Here is a 25,545-nt window from a genome sequence, read left to right on the forward strand (position 1 = left end):
TTTTTCACCAGTACGCACTCTCATATGCATACACTTGGGGCCAAAATTCTGGAAACTTTTTCGGAAATAATTGACATAAATTAGTTCAATATTACTACTGGGAGTTTTTTGGGTTCGCTGAACACGAATATGATGACGACGATGGCCTCCGAGCCACCAGATACCTCGGAGACCATCGGAGACATCGGTGCCTCGGAGACACCATAATATTGAACTCATTTATGTCAATTACTTTCAAACTAAAAATTTATCATTTTTCAACACTTCGAAATGCCTATCGGAAAATGCATTTTCCTTGTTCCATAACGCAATTTTCATTTCGTCATTATCACTTTAGTTGATACAATGCCAATATAACGTTCCAAAAATTTAAATCCACATCCAAAGGAATCGGAAAATAATGTAAACAATTCTTATAACTGTGTCTTTAATCATCATTAGTTTTTTTAAGATTGGGTATTGTTGTCTTGTTAAATAAATTGTTTAGAAAATTATGATTTCTTCATTTAATAGTTTCACTTTCTTCGAGTAATTTTCTCCCCAAATTACACTCGTGCATCCAAATAATCAAATAATTTAGCTTTCAGGTGTATTGCCTTTTAAAAACTACTCTCGTTCATTTTCACATTTGGACTCAGCAAATGAACTATAGTAGTTTTTAGGCAATATGCTATCAAGCAAAATTATCGATAATTTTGATGCACTTGTGTAATTACCCCCGATAATTGAGGGTTTCCATACATAAAACTCACTCTGCATGCTTTTAAATTACCTTTTACACTCACTATGTATTGCCATATGTCTTTTTAAATTATTCTCTATTGAAAACTGTTTGGAGCAAATTTCACATTCAAATGGTTTTTCACCAGTGTGCACTCTCGTATGCCATTTTAAAACTTGTTTCGTTGAAAACTGTTTCCTGCAAATTTCGCATTCAAACGGTTTTTCACCAGTATGCACTCTCATATGCGATTTTAAAACTTGTCTCGATGAAAACTGTTTGATGCAGATTTCACATCCAAATGGTTTTTCACCAGTATGCACTCTGATATGTAATCGCAAATGTTGTTTTGTTGGAAATTGTTTGGAGCACATTTCACAATCAAATGGTTTTTCGCCAGTATGCACTCTCATATGCGATTTTAAAACTTGTCTCGATGAAAACTGTTTGATGCACATTTCACATCCAAATGGTTTTTCATTAGTATGCACTGCCATATGCATTTTTAAATCACACATTCTTGGAAATGTTTTGGTGCAAATTTCACATCCAAATGGTTTTTGATCAGAATGCACTGTCATATGTGCTTTTAAAAGGTCCTTTCTTGAAAACTGTTTGGTGCAAATTTCACATTTAAATGGTTTTTCACTAGTATGCACTATCATATGCCTTTTTAAATCGCGTTTCATTGAAAACTGTTTGGTACAAATTTCACAACCAAATGGTTTTTCATCAGTGTGCACTTGAATAATATGTGCTTTTAAACCTGTCTTTGTTGAAAAATGTTTGGTGCAAATTTCACATTCAAATGGTTTTTCACCAGTATGCACTATCATATGCCTTTTTAAATCGTGTTTCATTGAAAACTGTTTGGTGCAAATTTCACAACCAAATGGTTTTTTATCAGTGTGCACTTGAATAATATGTGCTTTTAAACCTCTCTTTGTTGAAATTTTTTTGGTGCAAAGTTCACAGTCAAATGGTTTTTCACCAGTATGCACTCTCATATGCCTTTTTAAAGTGTGTTTCGTTGAAAACTGTTTGGTGCAAATTTCACAACCAAATGGTTTTTCATCAGTGTGCACTTGAATAATATGTACTTTTAAACCTCTCTTTGTTGAAAATTTTTTGGTGCAAAGTTCACATTCAAATCGTTTTTCACCAGTATGCCTTGTCATATGCAATTTTAAAGTATGCTTTGTTGGAAACTGTTTGGCGCAAAGTTCACATTCAAATGGTTTTTCATCAGTATGCACTGCCATAATATGTGCTTTTAAATTACCCTTCGTTGAAATTTTTTTGGTGCAAATGGCACATTCAAATCGGTTTTCATCAGTATGCATTGCCATAATATGTGCTTTTAAATTACCCTTTGTTGAAATTTTTTTGGTGCAAATGGCACATTTAAATGGGGTTTCACCAGTATGTCTTGTCATATGCGATTTTAAAGTATGCTTTGTTAAATACTGTTTGGTGCAAATTTTACATCCAAATGGTTTTTTACCAGTATGCACTGTCATATGTGCTTTTAACTTATCCTTCGTTGAAAATTTTTTGGTGCAAGTTTCACATTCAAGTGATTTTTCCTCAGTGTGTATCCTCATATGCAGTTTTAAACGATAATTGTTCGACAAAGGTTTCTTACAAATGATACATATAAAACGTTGTCCTCCAGTGTTCACATTGGTATTGTCACTTCTACCATGATCTGTTAATTGGCTATCGGCATCAGTTTTCATATCTTTGCAAGAGAAACCTAAAAGTATAATTAACTGTTATATCAGAATAATGTAATTAAATGAAAATTGATAATGTATGATTGCAGAAATTATATCTAGCCTCTTCAAGGACATAAACACTTTAAACACATTTGTGTACGTTTCGTTTAAAATATTGTATAATACTTTAAAGTTAGTTCTCATTTGCGTAGTGGCAACCTTTGTTAATGTCTATGATCCCCCTCTAAAGTTTCCGAATGACTTTTATAAAGTTCATTCCCACTTTCAGTAACTGGCTTATGCAGAATTTAAGGCCGTTCCTCGCGATTCTGGGCATATCTAAATTTCAATGTAAAATTTTAAATAAAATAACGCAAAAACTATGGCATTTATTGAGATAATTCTTTTCTATATGAAAGGAATTAAAAAGTTCTAGTGCTCTATTTGTTTTTAAATTATTAAATTGTTTAAACAATATGTTTTTTTAATTGTTTTTTGTTTAAAATTAACGTAAAAATATTTAAATGCGAATACGTCACTAGAGAATGTTTCCCTCTTTCCGAATCTGTTTTTGTTTTTAACATAGAGTGTAGCACAAAGCACCTATTTTGTTTAAACTTTTAAAAAATCTCAGAGTTCTGCTAAAGTTGATATCGCTCGGTGGTCAGAGGCTGTCCTTGTTGTCGATATCGAGCAGTCAGCAAGTCAACAGCTACAGAAACCCTCTCGGCAGGGGGTATCTTGTAAATAGACAAAGCTTATTTAAGACTTTTGATAAAATTGCAAGATTTTTATTATAATTTTTATTTGAAAACACCTTCTACAGAAACAGTACACATAACTATATGTTATATAATTGTATTTTATCGATCTTACTGATCGTGATGCTACTCAAATTCTTATAATATATAATTATGTGCGTCCATAAAGTAACGCATAAATTCATTATTAGCTAAATAAACCACATTATTAGAAATATCCGAAACAGTTTGATTTTTGATTTTAATTTTCTATTTTTTCAAATTTTAATCTAATATACAGGGTGAACCACCTTCGTATAATGACGTCATCACCTTTTTTAAACAAAGCCCCCATTTTTTTCAATTTATAGATTGCGCTTGCTGAGCTGATTAGAAAAATGTATATCATGTTGCTTCAAATTGGTACAGGGTGGCAAAAATAAGTGGGTCCATAAAGTAACGCCTAAATGCATTATTAGCTAAATAAACAACATTATTAGAATTTACCGAAACAGGTCGATTTTTGATTTTAATTTTTTATTTTTTCAAATTATAATCTAATATACAGAGTGAACCACCTTCGTATGATGGCGTCATCAGCATTTTTTTAAACGCAACCCCCATTTTTTTCAATTTATAGATTTCGCTTGCTGAGCGGATTCCAAAAATGTATAATACGTTGCTTCAAATTGGTACAAGGCGGCAAAAATGAGTGGGTCCACAAAGTAACACATGAACTCATTATTAGCTAAATAAACAACATTAGAAATTACCGTAATAGGTCGATTTTTGATTTTAATTTATTATTTTTTCAAATTATAATGTAATATACAGTGTGAACCAACTTCGTCATCACCATTTTCTTTAAATGGAATCCCCATTTTTTTCAATTTATAGAGTTCGCTTGCTGCTATACATTTATACACATATATTGTTATGATCTGCTTTCTCTTACTTTTATATTAATTAGTATTTATTTAATTAATTATTCTATTGTCGCAAATCATACATAAAAATTAAGAAAAATCTCAGGGTGCCTTTTTATCAAAAAAAAAAATAACTAAATTATCTTAGATTATACTTATCCTTTCTCGTGGTTTCAGTATCTCTTCGTTGATCCTTATCGGGATAAAATAGGAAAAGGAAATAAATAGAAATACCATAAATAAGCACATACAAACATCTTTTATTATCAAAAGCAATACTCTGAAAATCGGAATACTCGGGATAAAATAGGTAAAGGAAATAAATAGAAATACTATAAATAAGCACATACAAACATCTTTTATTATCAAAAGCAATACTCTGAAAATCTATCAATTAAATCCTGTGGGCATAACTATCCCAATGAAAACTTTTACCATATAAATTAATTTTAATTCAACATTTATCGGTTTGTTCCCGATACCATTGATAAAACAAGCTAAACAAACAAATTTAGATATTCGTAAAACTACTTATACTTCCTATTAAATTTTTAAAATATTGGAATCTTAGTTCATATGCTTTTATAAAAATTTAACTTCTGAACATAAAGAAAATCGATCACATAAATTATTGACTGACCTTTTGATTCACACACAATGATGTCTCCTCTTGACCCAAACAGCTCTTCCTTGTTGATTATGTTAGGCTACCAATCAAAGCCTTCTCCGTTCTCAGCATCAATCCAGCAGCATACCAGCAACTATTTCTCCAAAACACGAGCCAGGCTCTTTTGACCAGTACTCGTTCAGTAAACTCCAAAACTCTCTCCTCTCTTTCTCACAATAATAATCTCCTGAGACCCAAGTATCTTTTGTACTTGGTGTCACAAATAATTTTAATAACTATAGTTCTTGTAACTTACTCTCTTGGACTTTACAGAATCAAAGACGTATTTCTTCTCAATTTGATTTGTCTCTCGTTCCACTTTTTTAGCTACACTCCTCACTATCAAACAACCACTAGTACTTGCTTCTGAACTGTTCACGAAAACTTTGACTACCCTTCTCGGATGCCGGTCACATAATAATCTCCTTTTCCAAACTGTCTGAACATTCAAACTTCTCTCTCCCCATTCCAAATTGCCAAGCCAATCAGAAACATTTCTCTCTCCACATTCCTCTTTTTCATTCGAAAAAACCCATGCATTCTTTCAACAAATACTTCTACTCATCATAATTACTTTTCGGGAATTCTACAAATATTCTTGGGCTTAAACAAAAGGACTTAAAATTCCAAATTTCTCTACCTTATTTTTCTAAAAACTAATAATTACAATTACCTGTGGATTTTGCCTTTCCCGTAACAAAACAATCTTTTAAATGTCTTTAATTCTTCAGGGAAAAACTCATTAAGGATAAACCCACTGCGTAAAAGCTAACTTCTAATAAATAGTTACAAATCAATATACAGGGTGTATCAAATTTATGTGCCCGCGTTATAAAAAAAATAAAGTTTTTATTCTATCTTTGATTGATAAAATGATACACAATAATATGTATATTAACAATTTGTGTAATCAGTCGAACTAGTTTTTCGGTGCTACATATAAAGAGTTTGGCGTCTATCCTTCAGAATCAGAGATGCTCTTTTATTTTTTAATCACATTACGGCGTTTCTTAGGATGTTTTTGGTCACCTCAACTCAGGGCCGCCGCCAGAAAAAAAATTAGGGAGGGTCAAAATCTTTAAGTCACTTTTCTATTCTAGAAATGAATGAAATAACAAGAAAAATTTATATTTTAATAATTATACATAATACAAAAAAAAATTATCTGTAAATAAAAACTGTAATCTCCTTCGATCTTGACCAAATTTATCAATAATATCTTAAGCTGTAATTATCCAGAGGGGTCGGCGGACCCTCCCTGACCCCCCTTGCCGGCAGGCCTGCCTCAACTCCTTCTTCTGGTATGTCGATGTGTTCTTCTGGTGCCGTCTTATATTCTTCTCTTTCCTCTGATAATAAATTATTGTAGTGATGCATTCATCGTTTTCCTGGAATTACCGGTATTGATATTTTCTCTTGAACCCTTAACTTCTTCTGCATCCTATCGAGTTCATTTCAATAAGATTTTCATCGATTGTTTCCCAGTCAGTTATATATTTTAAGAAGTTATATAAATTTTTTCTTTTATAAGAATTTAACTCCTCTGCTTGAACGTCGTTCTTTGGGTCTAGGACGTTTCATCGCCGCCAGTTCATCGCCGCCGTTTCGATGCCGCCAGTTCATCGCCGGCCGATTCATCGCCGGCCGTTTCGATGCCGCCGGTTCATCGCCAGTCAGTTAATCGATAACTGATATATTTTCGAATTTTCGACCAATTTTCGACAGTTACATTTATTATTTATTTTTAGTATTAATAAGGAATTCTAGGAAATGCGAGATATGTCCATTCCCGTTGCCATACTTAATCTTTTAATAGACTTTTAAACTTTTATAATATAAAATATAATTTAACACTACAAATTTAATACTGTTTAGTATCAAATTGAGGGGAAGTAGAAATAGAACAGTAAATTAATATAATAATATTTTTTATCTATTTATTTGTCATAAGTTTTGAACTGAATTTAACGTCGTGTCGTGTTATCTCCCATAATACAAGATCAACTGACTAACTGGCGATGAAACGGCCGGCGATGAACCGGCGACATCGAAACGGCGGCGATGAACCGGCGGCGATGAAACGTCCCATTCCGTCGTTCTTTCGGTACTCCGCTAATAGATGAATAGACCTTTTTACCATTTTTGTTTCCGTGAGAACATAATATATTCAATTTTAGATTTTAAATATCTTTTACTACCAGTTTATGTTGGTTATTGATTCCCTGTATATTTCTGCTTCTCTTCTTCTTCTTCTTTTTGTATGAACGTGACTGTCTGTTCATGAAGCTATCCATAAACATAAAAACCACAAAGCCCAGCAACCAACACTGTATCTGCAGAATGTTTGAACAATGGAGGAGATATTTTGGTACATGCCTTCCGTAAGCTGATTTGCCAAACCTGGAAGGAAGGTCAATTACCAACCTCCTGGAAAGAGGGTGTTATCATTCCGAGACACAAAAAGGGTGATAAAATGGATTGCACAAACTATAGAGGTATAGTTTGTGCTATACCTCTTGGCAGTTGATGGAAAAATATTGGGAATGCAACAAAACATTACACCAGATTTTTATAGATTTTAAGCAGGCATATGATAGTATTATACGAGTGGAACAGCGGAATTCCATGGTCGAACTAGGGATACCAAATAAATTAATAAATATCACAAAAGCATGTGCAGAGGAATCTATGAGTGCTGGAAGAATTGAAGAAAAACAGTCGACTTTCTTTACAATCAACGGCTGTCTCAAACAGGGAGATACCTTATCCTCGCTTTTCTTCAGTATCATTTTGGAGAGTCTTCTTCTTTCTTCTTTGTGTGCTGGCTTGTTTTCAAGCGTTGGCTATCGTCGTATTAACAAGCTGATGAAATGTTTCTCGGTCGGCAGCTATATGAAACAATTCCTCGACCATTCGACCTGTCCATTGTCTAATGTTACGCAGGCAGGACAATGGCTTTCTTCCAACCCAGCGTTTTACTTCGATTTTGCCCTGAATGATCAACCGGAGTAAGCGATATTTAGGTCCTCTCATTATATAACCGAAGTAATGAACCTTTCCTTGGAGAGTATTGTGAGCAAAACGAGCACAGAAACACTCCTTGCATTATAAAACATTATCTTCACATTATATATCTACATATAACAAAATGACACATAAGTGTCAAGGAAGACTTTATTAGACTGAGAAATGCCGTAAAACAATTGGGCCTCCGAATAAAGAGAGGATAAAACAAAATGTGCTACAATACGAACGGAACAGCGAGACAGAACAGGACAAAACGTTACAATGGACAAAGAACAACTTTGAAAGGGTTCATCAGTTGAAACATTTGGGAGCTACGATCACATCTGACAACAACATTACTCAAACACAGAGATTAACAACAACATACAAAGTGCCAATCGTTGTTGGTTTGTGTTACAAAAAATAATGAAATAAGAAATTGTATCCAGCTGTACGAAAATTAGAATCTACCTTTCGGTAATAAGACCTATAATGACGTATGCCTGTGAAACATGGACAATGACAAAACAAAATGAGAACTGCTTAAAAATCGCAGAAAGAAAAATTCTTAGAGGAATATATGGAGCAGTTTAGGATTGCACCAGAGACATTTAGTCCCCATTACAAAAATTTATTACATTTCCAAACTGTAATCTACGTTAAAATTAGAACATCCAATTTGTCCGTAAAAAAAGTTACCAAAAAATAAAAGAAAATATAAGACATTATAAAAAACGAATTCAGCAATACCGTGACCTTAAAATATCTTGCTATATCTACCTAATTTTGTTAATTTTTGTTTTATTTAAAAATTTGAAATCTAAATTAATATTGTTCTCGAAAATACAACTTTGCATGTTTCTACTATAACTTAATATGTACATTCTATTTACCAACATACCTAGAATAATTATGTGAGGTTATATCTTTGTTTATATGTGTCAGCATAAAAATTTTATAATTTAACTATACCAGACTGATTTTAATTGATTCCATTAGTGTTTGCGCTTCTTTATAAGTTGAATCTGTCCCTCAAGTGGAGACTGTAGTTGTTTTTATTGTTTAACCTAGTGCAAGTTTTGTTTATATATTGGAGGTTATGGCTAGCAAATTTACATGTGGTGGTTGCAATAAAATTGCTGATGATGATAAAATTGCCGTTTGTGATAGCTGCCAGTTACCATTTCACCTAAATGAGAAATGTCTTGGTTTGTCTAGCACTGAATTTAGGGCGATTGCATTGCAGAAAAGATCCATGTTTTTTTTCTGTCGTGATTGCAAAGATGCCTTCAAATGTGCCCCAGCAGTGCTCAGAGAGATTAAAGCACTGACAGATAAGATTAGTTCTTTAGAGCTAGAATTGGCTAATTTAAAAAATCAAACAAAAAACGAAACTAAAACTAGTTCAGTTTTCTATGAAGTTCAACAGCGCTTAGTTAGAGTATACAATCTCATAGTATACAATATTCCTGAATCCAATTCCACCACTTTAAATGATCGAATTGACCATGATAAAAATATTGTTCATGAGGTTTTCCGAATGATTGGTATTGGGACCGTGCAAGTTCGGCAAAGCGACCCCTATTTCTACGCTCTATACTAAAATTCGGACTTTTAATTATATTGGCCAATTATATTAGTCCTGGTTACTGGATAATTGTCAAGGCCATAGTCCAAAAAAATAAAAAGAAGAAAAAATAAGATTCAGGTTATGTTATGAAAACGTCAACAATTGTATGTAGTAAATAAAATTAGTTATTAAAATGCAGTACTGCAAGCAAAATAAAATTAATTAAATTTACCTTTATATAATAATTGCATATCATATCAATATTGTGGAGCAATATATAATTTTTCTGCTTCATTGACAGAAGGTATGAAATATACGTCAATTTGACAATTTAAATTGACAATATGAATTATTTAAGATAGTTGCAATATTTCTCCGCGACTCGCGCAGGGTCGTTTCTCGTTTCCCCTTCCAAGTACTTGCACACCGCGAATACAGAATGAAGAATCTACAATTACTCATGTACTACGTATTGGTAAAGTCTCCGATTGTGCTAGACCAGTCAAAGTCATCTGTGACTCTAACACTGTAAAATTGGCCCTGAAATCTCGCAATAAGCTTCGTTGATCTAGATATAAAATATCTGGTGATCAAACCAAAATGGAACAAGAGGCTTATAAAGCAGCGAAAAAGTCGTTATTGGAGAGAGAAAATGCGGGTGAGGAGAATTTGTCTATCCAGTTCCGTCACGGTGAGCCAGTAGTCGTCAAATCAAAACCAAAAAACCTTGCTCTTACCCATTAACAGTGTACTATCAGAATGTTGGTTGCCTGCGTACAAGACTTTCTGATTTGTTAATAAATGTGTCATGCTGTCCATACGACATAATCATACTAGTTGAGAGTAATTTGAATGATAACTTCAGGGACAGTGAATTAAGATGTGATGGTTTTGATGTTTTTCGTTGTGACAGAAGTCTGAAATCTAGTGACAAATTGAATGGATGTGGTGTCCTGATATTTGTTAGGAGCAAGCTGCAATCTCATTATATCTCTATCAATGAAGACGTATTGAACAACTTCTTATTTTGTGTCAGTTTGGTAAGTCCAAGTTTATTATTGGGGGTACTTATATTCCTCCTCATTCTCCCCGGGAAGCATACATGTGGCACTGCCAATCCATGGAAGAAATTGTTCTTCAGTATCCATCACTTAATATTTACAATGTTTGGCGATTACAACTTACCAAATGCAGTATGGTCCAATGATGAGTTTGGTGTCCTAGTTCATTGTCCAGGAGGTGATCCAGCTGTTGATGTGGCACAAGCTTATGGTTACCTAAAATTTTACCAACTAAACTCTTTACCTAACGACAGAAATGTATTTTTAGACCTGATTTTCTCTAACGATAGGGACTTGGTTATCACAAGGGCGGGTGATCCTCTCTTGAACTCTAGTTTACATCATTTTGGCTATGAAGCTAGTTTGATGGCCTTAAACACATCCTCCTCTTCATGTCTGTCCTATGATGAATTCTACTATGATTTCAAGAACGGCAACTACTTTGAGTTTAATAACTTCTTGGCTGCTATAGATTGGCAGGAATGCTTAAGTTATAGCGATATAAATGTATCAACTTAAGTCTTCAATGAAATTCTTGCTACAGGTATCGCTTTTTTTGTACCTTTGAAACGCTATAGATCTTCTACTTTTCCTAAGTGGTTTTCTCATGATCTTAGATGTTTGACGAGAGAAAAGAAGTATGCCCACTCTCTGTACATGAAGAATCGGTCTGTTGTTAATTATTCCAATTTCTCTCGCCTTCGTTCAGAATGTAAACGGTTGTCTGATGCATGCTTTTCCCTGTATATTAGAGGTTTAGATGATGAGTTGCAGAACAACCCTTATTCTTTTTGTAAATATATTAGGGATAAACTGTCTAGTCACAACCTTCCTGATTTGATGTTTTATAATGAACGGTCAGCTTCTAATGGACAAGGTATTGCTAATTTATTTAAAGATTTCTTTCAGACTGTTTACTTACCCAGTAATAACGATCTCAAGTTACCCAGTGCACATTTAGATAGCAACATCGGTGCTTGCTTCAATATCACTGACTTTACTGTCACTGATATTTTTGATGGTATATGTTCTCTTCCAAATAAAACTTCCAGCGGTCCAGATGGTGTTCCTAATTTCCTGTTAAAAAAATGTGTCTGCACTGTTGTTGGGCCATTACTGTTATTATTTAATAAATCCTTACAGTCTTCTACATTTCCAGGTGCTTGGAAGGAGAGTTCTGTTGTACCCATATTTAAAAAAGGTAAGAAGAATGACATAGAAAATTATCGTAGTATATGCATTCAATCCGCAATTCCTAAACTCTTTGATAGTTTGGTAGCTAAGCAGCTGTCGTGGGTGTGCAGGGGTCTGATTTCTGAATCTCAGCACGGTTTTTGCAGACAAAAATTTACAGTAACGAATCTAATTTGCTACCAATCTGATCTCTTAAAGCATATGGAAGATCGTAAGCAGATTGATGCTATTTATACGGATTTCAGTAAGGCATTTGATCGTGTTGATCACAAATTGGCATCCATAGGTTTTCATGTCCATTTTGTTGAGTGGGTTAAAAACTTTTTATCTGGTCGTACCCAACGAGTTAAAGTGGGTGGTCTTTTTTCTGATGTTATTACTGTAAGTTCTGGTATTCCACAGGGTGGGCATACGTCTCCCCTGTTTTTTGACTTATTTGTTAATGATATCGTTAATTGCTTCTTATATAGTAAATGTTTAATGTTGGCTGATGATGTAAAATTTTGGCGAGTTGTGAATGATATTGAGGATCAGAAACTTTTACAGGCTGATATGGATCGCTTATTTGATTGGTGCATTTGCAATAATCTTCAGTTATGTGTTGAGAAGTGTTGTTATATTAGTTTTTCCCGTAAGTTAAACAGAATTGATACTGCTTATCACGTAGACAGTAAACCTCTTAGATATGTCTCGTCTATTAGAGATCTAGGTATTATCATGGATGAAAAGCTCTCATTTGTCGAACATATCAATTCATTATCCGTAAAAGCTTCTAAATTACTTGGATTTGTTAAAAGAAACTCTAAATACTTCTCTGTTGATGCTGTTAGGTTGATCTATTGTTGTCTAGTCAGATCTGTATTAGAATATTGTTCGGTAGTTTGGTCTCCATACCATCAAATTCATATTGACACTATTGAAAAAGTCCAACATAAGTTCCTAATGCCCGGTTGCACCAACATATCTTAGGCTTAAGTCGAGAATATCATAAGAATTAATATAATATAATTATAATATATTACAATAAGAATACCATAATATAATAATAGATATAATTGATAATAAGGTAAGAATCTAAAATTATGGTGCAACGTAAGCGATACTCAAGGAGATCCTATCTATAAGTTGAGCTTAGCTAAGCTGGAGCTTAAGATCTGTTGGTGCAACCAGGCATTAAATACTGTGCTTATAAAACTCAGACTTATATTGAGAACCATGATTACACTGGGATTTAACAACGTTTATCATTAGCTCCCCTTAGTGTTAGACGTGATATTTCGGGAGGTGTCTTTGTTTTCAAAATCATTAATGGACTTATTGATTGTCCCAGTTTGTTGGATAGTATAAGATTTAATGTTCCATATCCAGGTTTACGCTACAATGTTACCTTTAACACTGCCTTTCACAGAACATCCTACGGTAGTAACATGCCTTTAGATAGATATATGTGCTTCCTTAACGGTTTTGATATGGATCTGTTTAATATAAGCCTGGGCCAACTGAGGAGATCTCTTGCCATGTGATAATTAGGTCTCATCTTGCAATGTATTTGTGCTTTGTATAATTTTATTGATTTGTTTCAGTTACATGTGTACATTTTATATTTTATTTTTCTAACTGTTATGTTTTGAATATCTTGCCTGGTGATTTTTCAAGCCTTTGCTTTTCTTATTTTTACTTTTTATATTGTAATGAATGATTGTACCTCATTTTTTTTATTGTATTATTGTATTTTTACTGTTAATGGGGTTTTCCCGTAGATAAAATAAATAAAAAATAAATAAACAAAAAATAAATAAACAAAAATAAAATAAATAAATAAATAGATAATCCTCCTGACGAGAAGAACGACAAGTTAATCGTTTTATTGTTTAGTTCCATAACTGCCACCCCAGGGGTGTCCCGTTTGTCGATCGGCTTGAAAAATGGTGAAAAGAATTTTTAATCTGGGCTTTCTGCACGTAAACGTTTACGTGCAGAAAGAAATTTTTGAGATAAGGATAGGCACCTGAAATTTACCGTTATGATAAAAGTGGTTGGGTCTTAAGAGTATTTCGCTGATAAAGTCGAAGCCATAAAGGGATTTGCCTCTTCAGGTAAATAGTAAAAAGGGTCGGCTTAAGAAATTTTATATTTTATTTGGCATTTACTTAATATTACATATTTATTTTAAATAAATACCTAGATAATTAAGGGGGAAATACATGAACTGATGAAGTATTAGAATTAATTATTATATTTATCTGTATCGATTCTTTATTAAATATATCCAAATTTTGAAAGTAATAAATAATTTTTGTTATGTAAAATAAACTGCAAGTTTTACTCATAACTGTATAGACGTGTAACATGGTACGTTAACCCTTAGCATTGAACAGAACTTCTACGAAACAAAAACATAATATAGTTTACATTAGGGTACATATTATGATCGGCATTGACCGCTAGTAACCATGCATGTTGTGATTTAGAATTGTATATATGTTACAGTTCAAGTTGATTCTCAGTTAGAGTTGACTCCAACTAGTTGGAGTCAACTCCAACTGAAACGAGCAGTAAAAGTTGATTTTAAAAATTTAAATCAACTTTTACTAGTTGGAGTTGACTCTTCCTGGATCGATTCAGTAAATGTTGATTATACGAGAATCTCAAGTGCATTTTTGATGAGTGTGCGTTCCTTTGTTTTGACCGTTTCAACTACTTATTAGTATAGTCTGTAACGTCGCCCCCGTTAGGTAAATTATTCTGATTCGATTTTTTGCACAAACTTACTCAAAGAAATATGTACATCCGTATAACAATCCTTATAACAAATACACAGGGTGTCACGCGGTACCGCGGTCGAAAAATTGTTTAACCAATTTTTGTTAACCAAATTCACAAAAATAATTTTTATCTACTCTATCTCATATTATGTAAAGTTGTAAAGTTTTTATTGTGTGAAAATTGTAAATATAGATAGCAGTACATGAAGGGTTTAAAGTGTGTCTGAAGTAACAATGTATTTTAAATCGGTTTTACTTTTTCGCACTGTTTTTTAGCACACTTTCATATAATTAAACATCCTTAACTTTCGCCTTCAGAAGGAAATCAGACACGCCCTTGCAACGGCAACTGAAATGCTCACAAAACAGCGACCACGGAAGCAAAGATGGATGACAGAGGAAATATTGGATTTAATGGACGTCAACTAAAAAACAACAAATCTGTAGGAAAAGATGAAATACCAGCTGAGCTATTGAAGTTAATCAACGAGGAAAACTTAGACCTTCTTCTTGGACTATTTAATAATGTTTACAATACAGGGACTATTCCTAAAATATGGCTTGAATCAGTCTTTATACCACTGCCTAAAAAGAAGAATGCCAAATTATGCCAGGACTTCCGCCTTATAAGTCTATTAAATAACATTCTGAAGCTTTTCTTGCGTATCATACAGAACATAATATATTACAAAAAATGTGATGAGGTCACCGGTCAAGAACAATTTGCCTTCAGGAAAGGTATGGGGACACGAGAAGCAATATTCTGTCTTCAAACTCTGGCACAAAGAGACAAAGATCAGCAAGCAGACCTTTTTATCTGTTTCATAGATTTTGAAAAAGCGTTCGATAGGGTGAAGCACAAGACCTTGATAGAAAGATTGAACGACATCGGAGTCCACAAAAGAGATTCTAAAATTATAGAGGCTATTTATTGGAATCAAACAGCAATCATAAAGACCAATGGTAATTCATCAAGGCCAATTGAAATACAACGAGATGTTAGACAGGGTTGTGTGCTATCACCCATACCTCTACTCTGAAGTAATATTTGCGAACTCTTTATCGCACTCTTCAGAAGGAATCAGGATAAACGGGCAGAGAGTAAATAACAGCCGGTATGCAGAGGACACAGTATTAATGACTGATTCGGACCATAGTCTGCAGATACTGTTGGTTAGGGTTACTGAGAGTTGTGAAAAAATGGGAATGAAGATCAATACTGCGAAAACCAAAATTATAAGAATATCAAGGAACAAAAATTTACCTCTTCCAATAAATATGTGAAACCCCAACAGCTTGAATACGTAAGCCAGTACAAATATCTTGGTTGCTGGTTCAACAATCAACTTGATTATAAATAAGTCAAGAGCGAGAATAGAGGTAGCCCGACAGGGGTTTATCAAAATGAAAAGCTTATTTTGTAACAGTAGCATTAATATCAGCCTTAGATGTCGTTTTCTGCATTGCTATGTGTGGTCAATACTTTTGTATGGAACGGAGGCCTGGACACAACACAACACTGATGAACAAGTTGGACGCCTTTGAACTCTGGCTTTATAGAAGAGACTTGAAAATACCTTGGACAACCCACACCAGCAACGAATATGTTCTGAGGAGAATAGGTACAGATAGGGAACGGCTAAAAATCATAATGAGAAACAAAAAGTACCGTCTCACGCAACTGATCATCCAGGGTACGATTGAAGGAAAACGGGGTCCCGGTAGGCGCCAGATTTCATGGCTTACAAATATCAGAGACTGGACCGGCCTTGATTCAACATCTTTGTTTAGAGCCGCATTGGACAGAGACAGATTTGCCAGTGTAGTCGCTAACCTCCACTAAAGGAGAAAGCACCACAAGAAGAAGAACTTTCGCCTTGTCATGGTGATGACATGTGAGCAATGAATTACAAAAAAAGTTTTGACAGTTTTGTGGTTTGACAGAAGTTTGAATTTTTAAATGTCAAAATGGTGCAATGGTGCATCTCACTCGCACTCACATTGATAGCTGCGTCAATACGCTCCTAGCACCCATTGTTAATAATTAAAAATAACCGCTTAGTAATAAAATAATAATAAAAATTTCTTCAGTATCTTGTAGGGGGGTCGTTAATATTCGTATGACAGTAATGACAGATGACTTTTGCATATTGTATACCTACCTAATTACTAAATCTGTAAAGTTTTGATTTATTTTGTATGAATATAATTGCGAAACACTACAGAATTTTACTTTTTGACATAAATTTTATTAATAATAAGATAAATTTTGTACAATATTTTTAATAATTAAAGTAAATAAATTTTAATTTCACTCAAATAAATAATCGATTGCTGCCATTGACCACTTACATTCAATCTCGGTTAATTTGATTAATAATCGCGGCAGGTAAAGTAACATTCTTCTTTCAATACAACAAAGTGTTACTATACTGCCGAAAATGAGGGCAAATGAGTACAATAATGGATGATTTTAGCGACGTTTGGCGATAAACAATGATTTTAAACAAATTCGCTAAAATAATTTTTTCACTTCGTACAATTTTTTTACATCCTTTGGGCCTTTTTTCTCTAAAATTGGCTGTTGTCGAGTTATTAGCGACTTAAATTTTGAAAAACGCCAAAATAACCATTTTTAAGGTTTAATAACTCGGTTAAAGATAATAATTGTGAAAGTCGAGCGAGCGGCCGTGGAGTAACGGCATAATTGCTGGCCTCATACGCCAGTGTACGTGGGTTCGGCCCTGCCAAAGACAAACCATTTTCATTTCCAATAATGACACGAGCCGTCTCACCGTGCCTCGGAGAGCACGTTAAGCCGTCGGTCCCCCTGGGCTAGTGTATATCGACACTAGTTACTTGAAACAGGGTTAAATATGTAATTGGCGCCGGAACTGTCCGAAAGGCAAAAATGCCATACGATATTATATATTATGAAAGTCAGAGACTAAAAAAAATCAAAGATTAAAGCTACCTCTATAAAATCCTGAAGAAATTTTTGTCATTATTTCATTAATAAGATATTATTTTTAATTATCAACAATGAGCGCTAAGCGTGTATTGAGGCGGCCGCCAATGTGAGTGCGAGTGAGATTCACCATTGGACGGCCGGAATGGTGCATCTCTTTAGCACTCACCATTGACGGCCGCCTAATACGCACTTAGCGCTCATTGTTAATAATTAAAGATAAAGCTTAGTAATAAAATAGTGACCAAAAATTCTGCTGGATCTTGTAGAGGGGGCTATAAACTTTGGTTTGGTCACTTTCTGACTTTCATAATAATGGATTTTAACCGAGTTATTAAGCCTTGAAAATGGCTATTTTCGCATTTTTCAAATTTTAAATCGCGTATAACTCGACAACAATCAGTTTTAGAGAAAAATCACAAAATACCTTTTTTTGCTCAGAATAACCCAAATGATCTAAAAAAATATTGTTCGAAGTGAAAAAATTATTTTTGTGAATTTGTCTAAAAAAATTGTTTAAACAATTTTATCGATCAAGGTACTGCCTGGCACCCAGTAGATTTGTTATAAGGACCTCTTTTTGAGTAAGTTTGTGCAAAAAATTCGAATCGGAGTAATTTACCTAACGGGGGCGACGATACAGCCTAGACTAATTTGAACATTTTCAGTAACATTTAATTTCTAGAATCGGCTGTTTGTATGAATCAGAATCAACTTTTACTAAATGGCGTTGGGAAGAGTATACTTTTCCTAGTTGGAGTCTACTTTTACTAGTAAATGTTGAATATAAATCTTCATTTTATATTTATAATCAACTTTTACTGAAACCAGCCGTTAGAGTTGACTCCAACTAGTTGGAGTCAACTCCAACTGGATAATCAACTTGAACTGAACATATAAAAAGCGACGAGAAGACAGGACGATTCATTGATATCCATTGTTAGTCATTCAATGAAGCAATAATACACTAAACGTGACATTGTTATTATTTACATATAAAACGTTATGGTTAAATGAACGCTGTGAAGTTCAAATATAATTATAGTGAAAAATGAAGGTATTAGTTTATTATACATCCAATGAATCTCGGAATTAGGGCACTATAGCTCTGCCAGCAGATGTAATACTGACACACGGCGATCTGTCTAATTGGAAAAGCATGCTAAGCTCCAGCCGTCTTGGACCCGAAGGAAAAACATGCAGAAAATAGTTGGTATAAATGGGAAGCAAAAACGTCCAATAGAGAACTGAACCAAAGTCGACGCAGATGAGAAACTTTAAGAGGACAATCCAAAGAAGCGGTGCAGGTGTAAAGAGACAAAGTAAGAATTTATCCTATTTTTATACTTCCTATACCTAATTTTCATTATTATTTTCAAATTTGATTTTGTTCATCATAATGGACCCGAGTATAAGATATCAACATTCTTTTAAAGGGAATCTAAAATATAACATTATTCAATAATAATATTCATTAAAATGACATTTTACAATGATATAACTAAATATAATATAATTTTTTTTAATATAATGAGCAATGATTAGATTCGATTTAAATGTCGGCCAATTGGGAAACCTGTCAAGATAAACTAGATAGCCTGTTAAAAGAAAGTGATAAACAGAGTAAAAGAGCATTGAAAAAAGCAATACCCAAAAATACAGAAGTACGATTGGACATAATCAGTAACCTAATCACTACATATAACGCGTTTATTGCACTGGTAAGCAAGAACGAAGGAATCCTTAACGACGCTCAGCGTACTATTTGTAGCAATTATTTCTGCAAAATCGTATAAAAGAAGATATAGTAGAAGCACAGTGCGACAGCGAAACTGAGGAAAACATGGCCTTAAATCTGTACCCCAGAAGTAAACTGTCGTAACTACACTTTTCAGTATTTGCCAGAAACGGGTCTCGAACATTTTGGTCCCTATATTACACAATTTTTTGATAGTATCAATTTAATTGGGCGGACTAAAATTGACTTTTTTTTTACAAAATTTATGCTCAAATAATATACAAAACTATTTAGAACTTCATCGCGTTTCAGGTTAGTCAAGGGGAGCAGTTACGATAGTTTACCTCAATTTAACTGTTATGTTAAAGTAGTTGCGATTAATCTGAAATTAACAAAAATAATTAAAATAAATAAATAACATGGTATTATCAAAAAACTAAATTATTTATTTATAATAATACAAAAATAATGAATATTTAACATGATTTTAAAAGTTTCCGTCTGCTCTTTACAAGTCATTTGTACTTGTAGAGTGAAGAATGCTCTCATATAAATGGTGGAAGCACTGTGGTACCCACTTTAATAAAGTTATAAGGTCTCTGTACTTTAAAGTGCTTATTGGTCTTCTAATAGCATTTGTCTGTGGAATATATTCAGGCCACTTTGCTTTTCTGGTGCCCCTGCCCAGATCTACCATTTTAAAGCTTTCCTGGGAAAAAGACGTCTTATAATAAAGAATTTCTTTTCCTTTTCTTAGTTGAAAATGTACGACTTCACTGATTTTAAAATCTTCCTTTTCAGTATTTTTTTTCTACTAATTAAAGGAGATTCTACATAATCAAACAGAACCTTCAAATTTTTTAGGTCTTCGATCGTCGACACAAACACCTAAAAGCTCCTTAAATTTACACTGTCGTATGAACTGTTGCCAATCCCACGGAGTCATCAATGTAGTTGAATTACTAATTTGTTTTTTAGAACGCTCAATAACAGAGTGCACTCCATCTACCTCCATATGGGTGTGTCCTCGAAGAAGGAACTTATGATTGATGACTTTTAATGATGGCATTACTCTAAGTAGCCAAATATAGCTTGCAACCACAGTAAAATTTCTGTTTTGGCCTCCGCAATTATCTGACCAAATAGTTAATATTTCTGTGTCACCAGTAGCAATATTATCGAGTGCCCACTTCAAAATACAAGAGGAGACTTCGCAAGCACCGCGTGCCCCAACTGTTTCATCCCACATAGCACAGTGGGCTTTTCCGTTGGTACTATTTAGAATGGTTAGGTTGAGAGTCCATAATTTTCTTAAGAGGATGGGTACGTATTTTCGGCTGCAATGCTATTCAAATGGGGATTCATTTTTTTCGAATCCTGAGAAAACTAATAAGTATTTTTGAAAAATTTAAACGCAGAATGAATGATTACGTTACTGGCGAGGGCCGAAAGTCCCTGAGAACTTCTATAATGTTTATTTTAATAAGTTACAGGGGTGAAAAACTAAGAGAAAATTTAGTGTGATATTTAATTTAAAATATCTCATTCAAAATAAACTTTTTATTTATTCTAAGGGACTTTCGGCCCTCGGTAATAATATAGTCTTTCATTCTGCGTTTAAATTTTTCAAAAATATTTATTGGTTTTTTCAGGATTCGAAAAAAATTAACACAATGTCCGTGGTAATATTTCCAAATCTATCTTTGTCGTACAACGCACTCAGTCGAATAGAATGTCAGCATACTGTCAGTCTGACAGTGACAATCAGTGACACTTTTAAATATTTGACATGGCATCGGGAATATTTTGAGTTGTTGATGAAATAATATTGATAGATAGTGTATTTGATAAATAATTGATTTAAGACGTGAACTTAATAAAAAATTATTTATTGTGTATTATTTGTGGAAGATCCAACCAGAGAATACATCAGGATAATATATTCTGTGATCCGAGTATTTTGTTGTTAAAGATGTTCAAAATTGTAAGCGTTCTATATTAACAATATAATATTATTAAAAAATCACTTAAACACTTTTCCTCTTTTCTCGATTGAGTATTAGTTTTTGTTAAACATATAAATTATTACAATCACTGAATACATAGTTAGTGCAAAAATTATCACATTTATTAACTGAGTTAATAATTTGCAATTATAAAAATAACAGTTATCCAAGAACACTCAAAAGCCATCTCTTTAAATTAATGATGACATTTTCAAGTAGAATGACATTCTAGTAATGTTTACATATCCATACCAGTGTGAATTTTACTACACGTAATTTGCCGTGTAAAGACAGAAAAAGTAGAGATACCCGTAAAATATTTTCGAATTATGTACCGATGGCCTTAAATAAAAATAATGTGTTTTTGTCAAATAAGGTGTTGGCAAACACTTCTGCAGATCAATCATTATTACAATTTCTTTCGATGAAAGTTCTCTTGACGAAATTTTATCTGAATTTTTCAATTTATATCTAAGTTGGGCTTCTGCCCAGTGAGCTTCCAAATTAGCCTGTAACTCCTGTTTATTTTCTTCATTGGCATTCTCTATGTTTATTTTTAATTCATCGCAATGGTCACAGGTGTCGTTTGCTGGCAATTTAAATGACAAATTGAATTCCATGTTATAAATTTGGTTGTACAACCACTGAATTGAATGAATTTTCTTTTGTTTTGTGATTAAGCTGGACTTCTGTAGGAACATTATTGTTTATAAAAAATAATTCATTATTTTCATAATCTTCGCACATACTCTACAAAAAAAATATACTTCATAATATACACGAATAAAATTTACTATAAACTAACTCACTTTATTTCTGCAAAGTTCTACTAAAACTTTTCCTCTGCCTGTCATAATGTACTTTTTCCTGTTGTACAAAAGTAGGATATTATTAAACAGACACACAACTTTCATAAAAAAATACTAAAATCACAGCATTGCCTCTATTATTACTTTTAAACGAAAGACGTAACCTCACATCACTGTTGCTATGAATATAATGGGCGCGTTCACCAGATGCAAACGTTGGCAATCAGTTTGCGCTTTATGGTTCTGAAAGACTTGCTAACGTCAAACATGTTTGGAAAGCGGTCGCCATTTTTGCAAACATAATATATTTAAGTTGAACTTTGCAGACGTGTTGAATATTGAAAAAATATGCCGGGAATTTAAATTGTATATATTGTAGAATATATTGATAAGGGTTTTATATATAAAATAAAGGCTACTGAAGACATTCTGCTACGTTATTATCTATTAAATAAATTTTCTTTTTTCCTTTAATAACAAAAATAAATTCAAAAACGTATTTATTGAGAAAATTTATTTTAGGTTACGTTCAAACCAAGCAAGCAAAATGTCAAATTTTAACCTAAACAACCAACCGTTCAGCTCGCTGTCAACAAGTTTAGAATCAAAGCGCAAACATTTGTGAACGTGTTTGCATCTGGTGAATCAATGACTGCGTTCACCAGATGCAAACACGTTCACAACAGTTTGCGTTTTGATTCTTAAACTTGTTGACGGTGAGCTGAACGGTTTATTGTTTAAGTTAAAATTTGACATTTTGCTTGTTTGGTTTGAACGTAACCTAAAATAATTTTATCAATAAATAAGTTTTTGAAATAATTCTTTTTATTAAGAGAAAGAAGAAAATGGATTTAATAGATAATAACGTAGCAGAATGTCTTCAGTAGCCTTTATTTAATATATAAAACCCTTATCAATATATTCTACAATATATACAATTTAAATTCCCGCCATATTTTTTCAATATTCAACACGTTTGCAAAGTTCAACTTAAATATTTTATGTTTGCAAAAATGGCGACCGCTTTCCAAACATGTTTGACGTTAACAAGTCGTTCATAAGCATAAAGCGCAAACTGATTGCCAACGTTTGCATCTGGTGAACACGCCCAATGACAAACGAGTCAAGTCGTAACTGCTCTAGGAGTGCGAGTACAGCCGAATCAAATGAAAGGGAGGGGTGAGAGGTAAACAATCGTATAATACATTAGGACAGTTTACTTCTAGAGGTGTTCAAAGCTGTGAAGTGAGAAGTAAACAATCGTAAGGTATATTAAGATAGTTAACCTTCTAAGTAGTTCTCTACTATGAGACAGTTTAAAAACAGTGTTTTTGACTTTGCTTACATATTGCAGTTATGATACTTTACCACTAAAAAGTTTATTATTTTTTGATGCAGTTACGACAATAACCTGAAAATCGCAATTTTTGTAGTTACGACAGTTTACTTCTGGGGTACGGAAATATGAATGACTTTCTAACTACAGCGACTAGGGTGTTGCCCAGAGAATTCGATGGAGAAATCGGGAAGCTGCAAGCATTCGTGGATGCATTAGAATTTGTAAAATCGATACAAGAAGGACACGAAAATACAGCATTAACACTGGTAAAATCAAGGCTTATTGGAAAAGCAAGAAGTCTAATAATGACAGAGGATTCCATCGAGAAAATTATACACATTAAAGAAAGATATAAGAGGAGATAGCCCTAAATTAGTAATAGCAAAGCTGAATAGAAAAAAACGAGCCCATAGGGACGCGACAACATACGCTACAGAAATAGAGGATTTGGAAGAACAACTGAAAACAGCGCATATAGCGTAAGGAATGCCCGGAGAACTGGTTAGGAAATACGCGGCAGAAGCAACAGTCAATACATTGACGCGAAATGCAAGCTCGGAAAAAGTAAGGATAATAATGGAAGCAGGGAAGTTTGACACACCACAGGAGGCGTTGACAAAATTTTTGTCAATAGACACGTCAGATGAGCCGCAGAATAGAGTGCTGAACTATAAGACCAATTTTAGAGGAAACAGTAGTAGAGGTCAGGGCAGAAATTGAAAATAGAAACAATTATGAGAGACAGCAAGGAGAATGGCGAAATAACAACGGTACTAGATATAGAGGAGACCCAAGATATAGGAGAAATCAGGAATATTATAATAGGGGAAACAGTAGATCAAATTTTAACAGAGCAAATAATGCCAATATTAGAATTTGCGAAAGCGAGAGTACAAGCGAAAATTCGTATGAGGAAACGCAGTTGGGGTTTTGAATGGAAATAGGGTTAGGGTCAATCCCAACCGTCTCACAAAAGAAAGTAGCTATTATTTTACAACTTTGACTTAACACTCTCTAACTTTGTAGAAATCTACACAAAAATAGCGAATAAAATACACACATTTATACTGGATACAGGAGCAGATATTTCCTTATTAAAAACTGAGGATGATTTCCCACGCCAAACAATATAAACAAACTCAATAGTCAAAATAAAGGGAGTTACGCAAGGAGAATTGCAAACGTTAGGAAGAGTAGATACTTTACTAAGCATAAATGGAAACACTTTTCTTCATAGCTTCCAGATAGTTAGGAAATACTTTCCGATACCCACAGATGGAATAATCGGGAGAGACTTTATAACCAAATATCAATGTATGTTAGACTATTCCAACCTGAAACTACACGTAAAAACTGACGATGATTATTACATTAGTCTTAATATTCTTGATAACACAAATCAGAACAACATAGCAATTCCACCGAAATGCGAAGTTTATAGATTAATCAATGGATTTAAAGGTATAAACGAGAATATAGTCGTAGAACAACAGGAAATTATACAAGGAGTTATCATAGCAAGATCGATCATTTCAAGGAAAAACCCATATATCAAAATTTTGAATAAAAACTATGAGAGTGCGATTATCAATACAAATGACATCAAAACATTGGAGCTGAACCTATTCAACATATACAAGGTGGAGAATGTTATGGAAAACAGGAAGAAAATATTGCAGGAATCACTGAATCTAGAAGTTCCTGAGTATGCGAAAAAGAAACTAGTAGCCTTGTGTGAAGATTTTGCAGACATCTTTGCGTTAAAAGACGACATATTAACACATAATAATTTTTACGAACAGAAGCTACGGGTAAAGGATACTACCCCAGTATACATTAAAAATTATCGTACCCCACATTCTCAAACATCGGAAGTCAACGCGCAGGTAAACAAAATGCTAAGGCAAGGTATCGTAGAACCTTCAACGTCGGAATACAACAGTCCAGTAGTTTTAGTACCTAAAAAATCAATGATTAATTATTTATATGGGAAATAAGTCACAATTAAAATGAAAAAATAATTTTATTAACGTTTCGACGCCCAAATCGGGTGCCGTTGTCAAAATACAAACTATTACTAAAATAAACAAAAATGTTGTTGCTAAGTAAAAAATTCTTCTAATAATTTATTTAATCTGACTCATTTATATTGGCAATTCAGACATATATTATACATTTTAAAGTAGAAGACTTTATAATGATATTGCCAATATTTATGAGTTGCGTTCCTGGGATGACTTACTGAAAGATAGTTTCATTCGATTACATGAAATCAACCCCAACTCAAGAATATCCGTCACAAAAAATTATAGCATGT

General features: G+C 33.5%; 1 protein-coding gene across 2 annotated transcripts in view; it reads right to left on the reverse strand.

The window, feature by feature from the left end:
• The window catches only part of LOC126892293 (zinc finger protein 260-like), a 97,296-nt gene that overhangs the window by 50,792 nt on the left and 20,959 nt on the right, over window positions 1–25,545 (reverse strand). The window contains exon 2 of one of the 2 annotated variants that reach the window (XM_050661794.1): window positions 1,659–2,477. The exons of the other annotated variant lie outside the window; for it this stretch is intronic. Coding sequence (XP_050517751.1) covers window positions 1,659–2,477 — 819 coding nt within the window. The remainder of the gene's footprint in view (window positions 1–1,658; window positions 2,478–25,545) is intronic. 2 annotated transcript variants of the gene reach the window in all.

This window comes from Diabrotica virgifera, chromosome 9 (assembly GCF_917563875.1).
Source record: "Diabrotica virgifera virgifera chromosome 9, PGI_DIABVI_V3a".
NCBI classification, from domain to species: Eukaryota; Metazoa; Arthropoda; class Insecta; order Coleoptera; family Chrysomelidae; genus Diabrotica; species Diabrotica virgifera.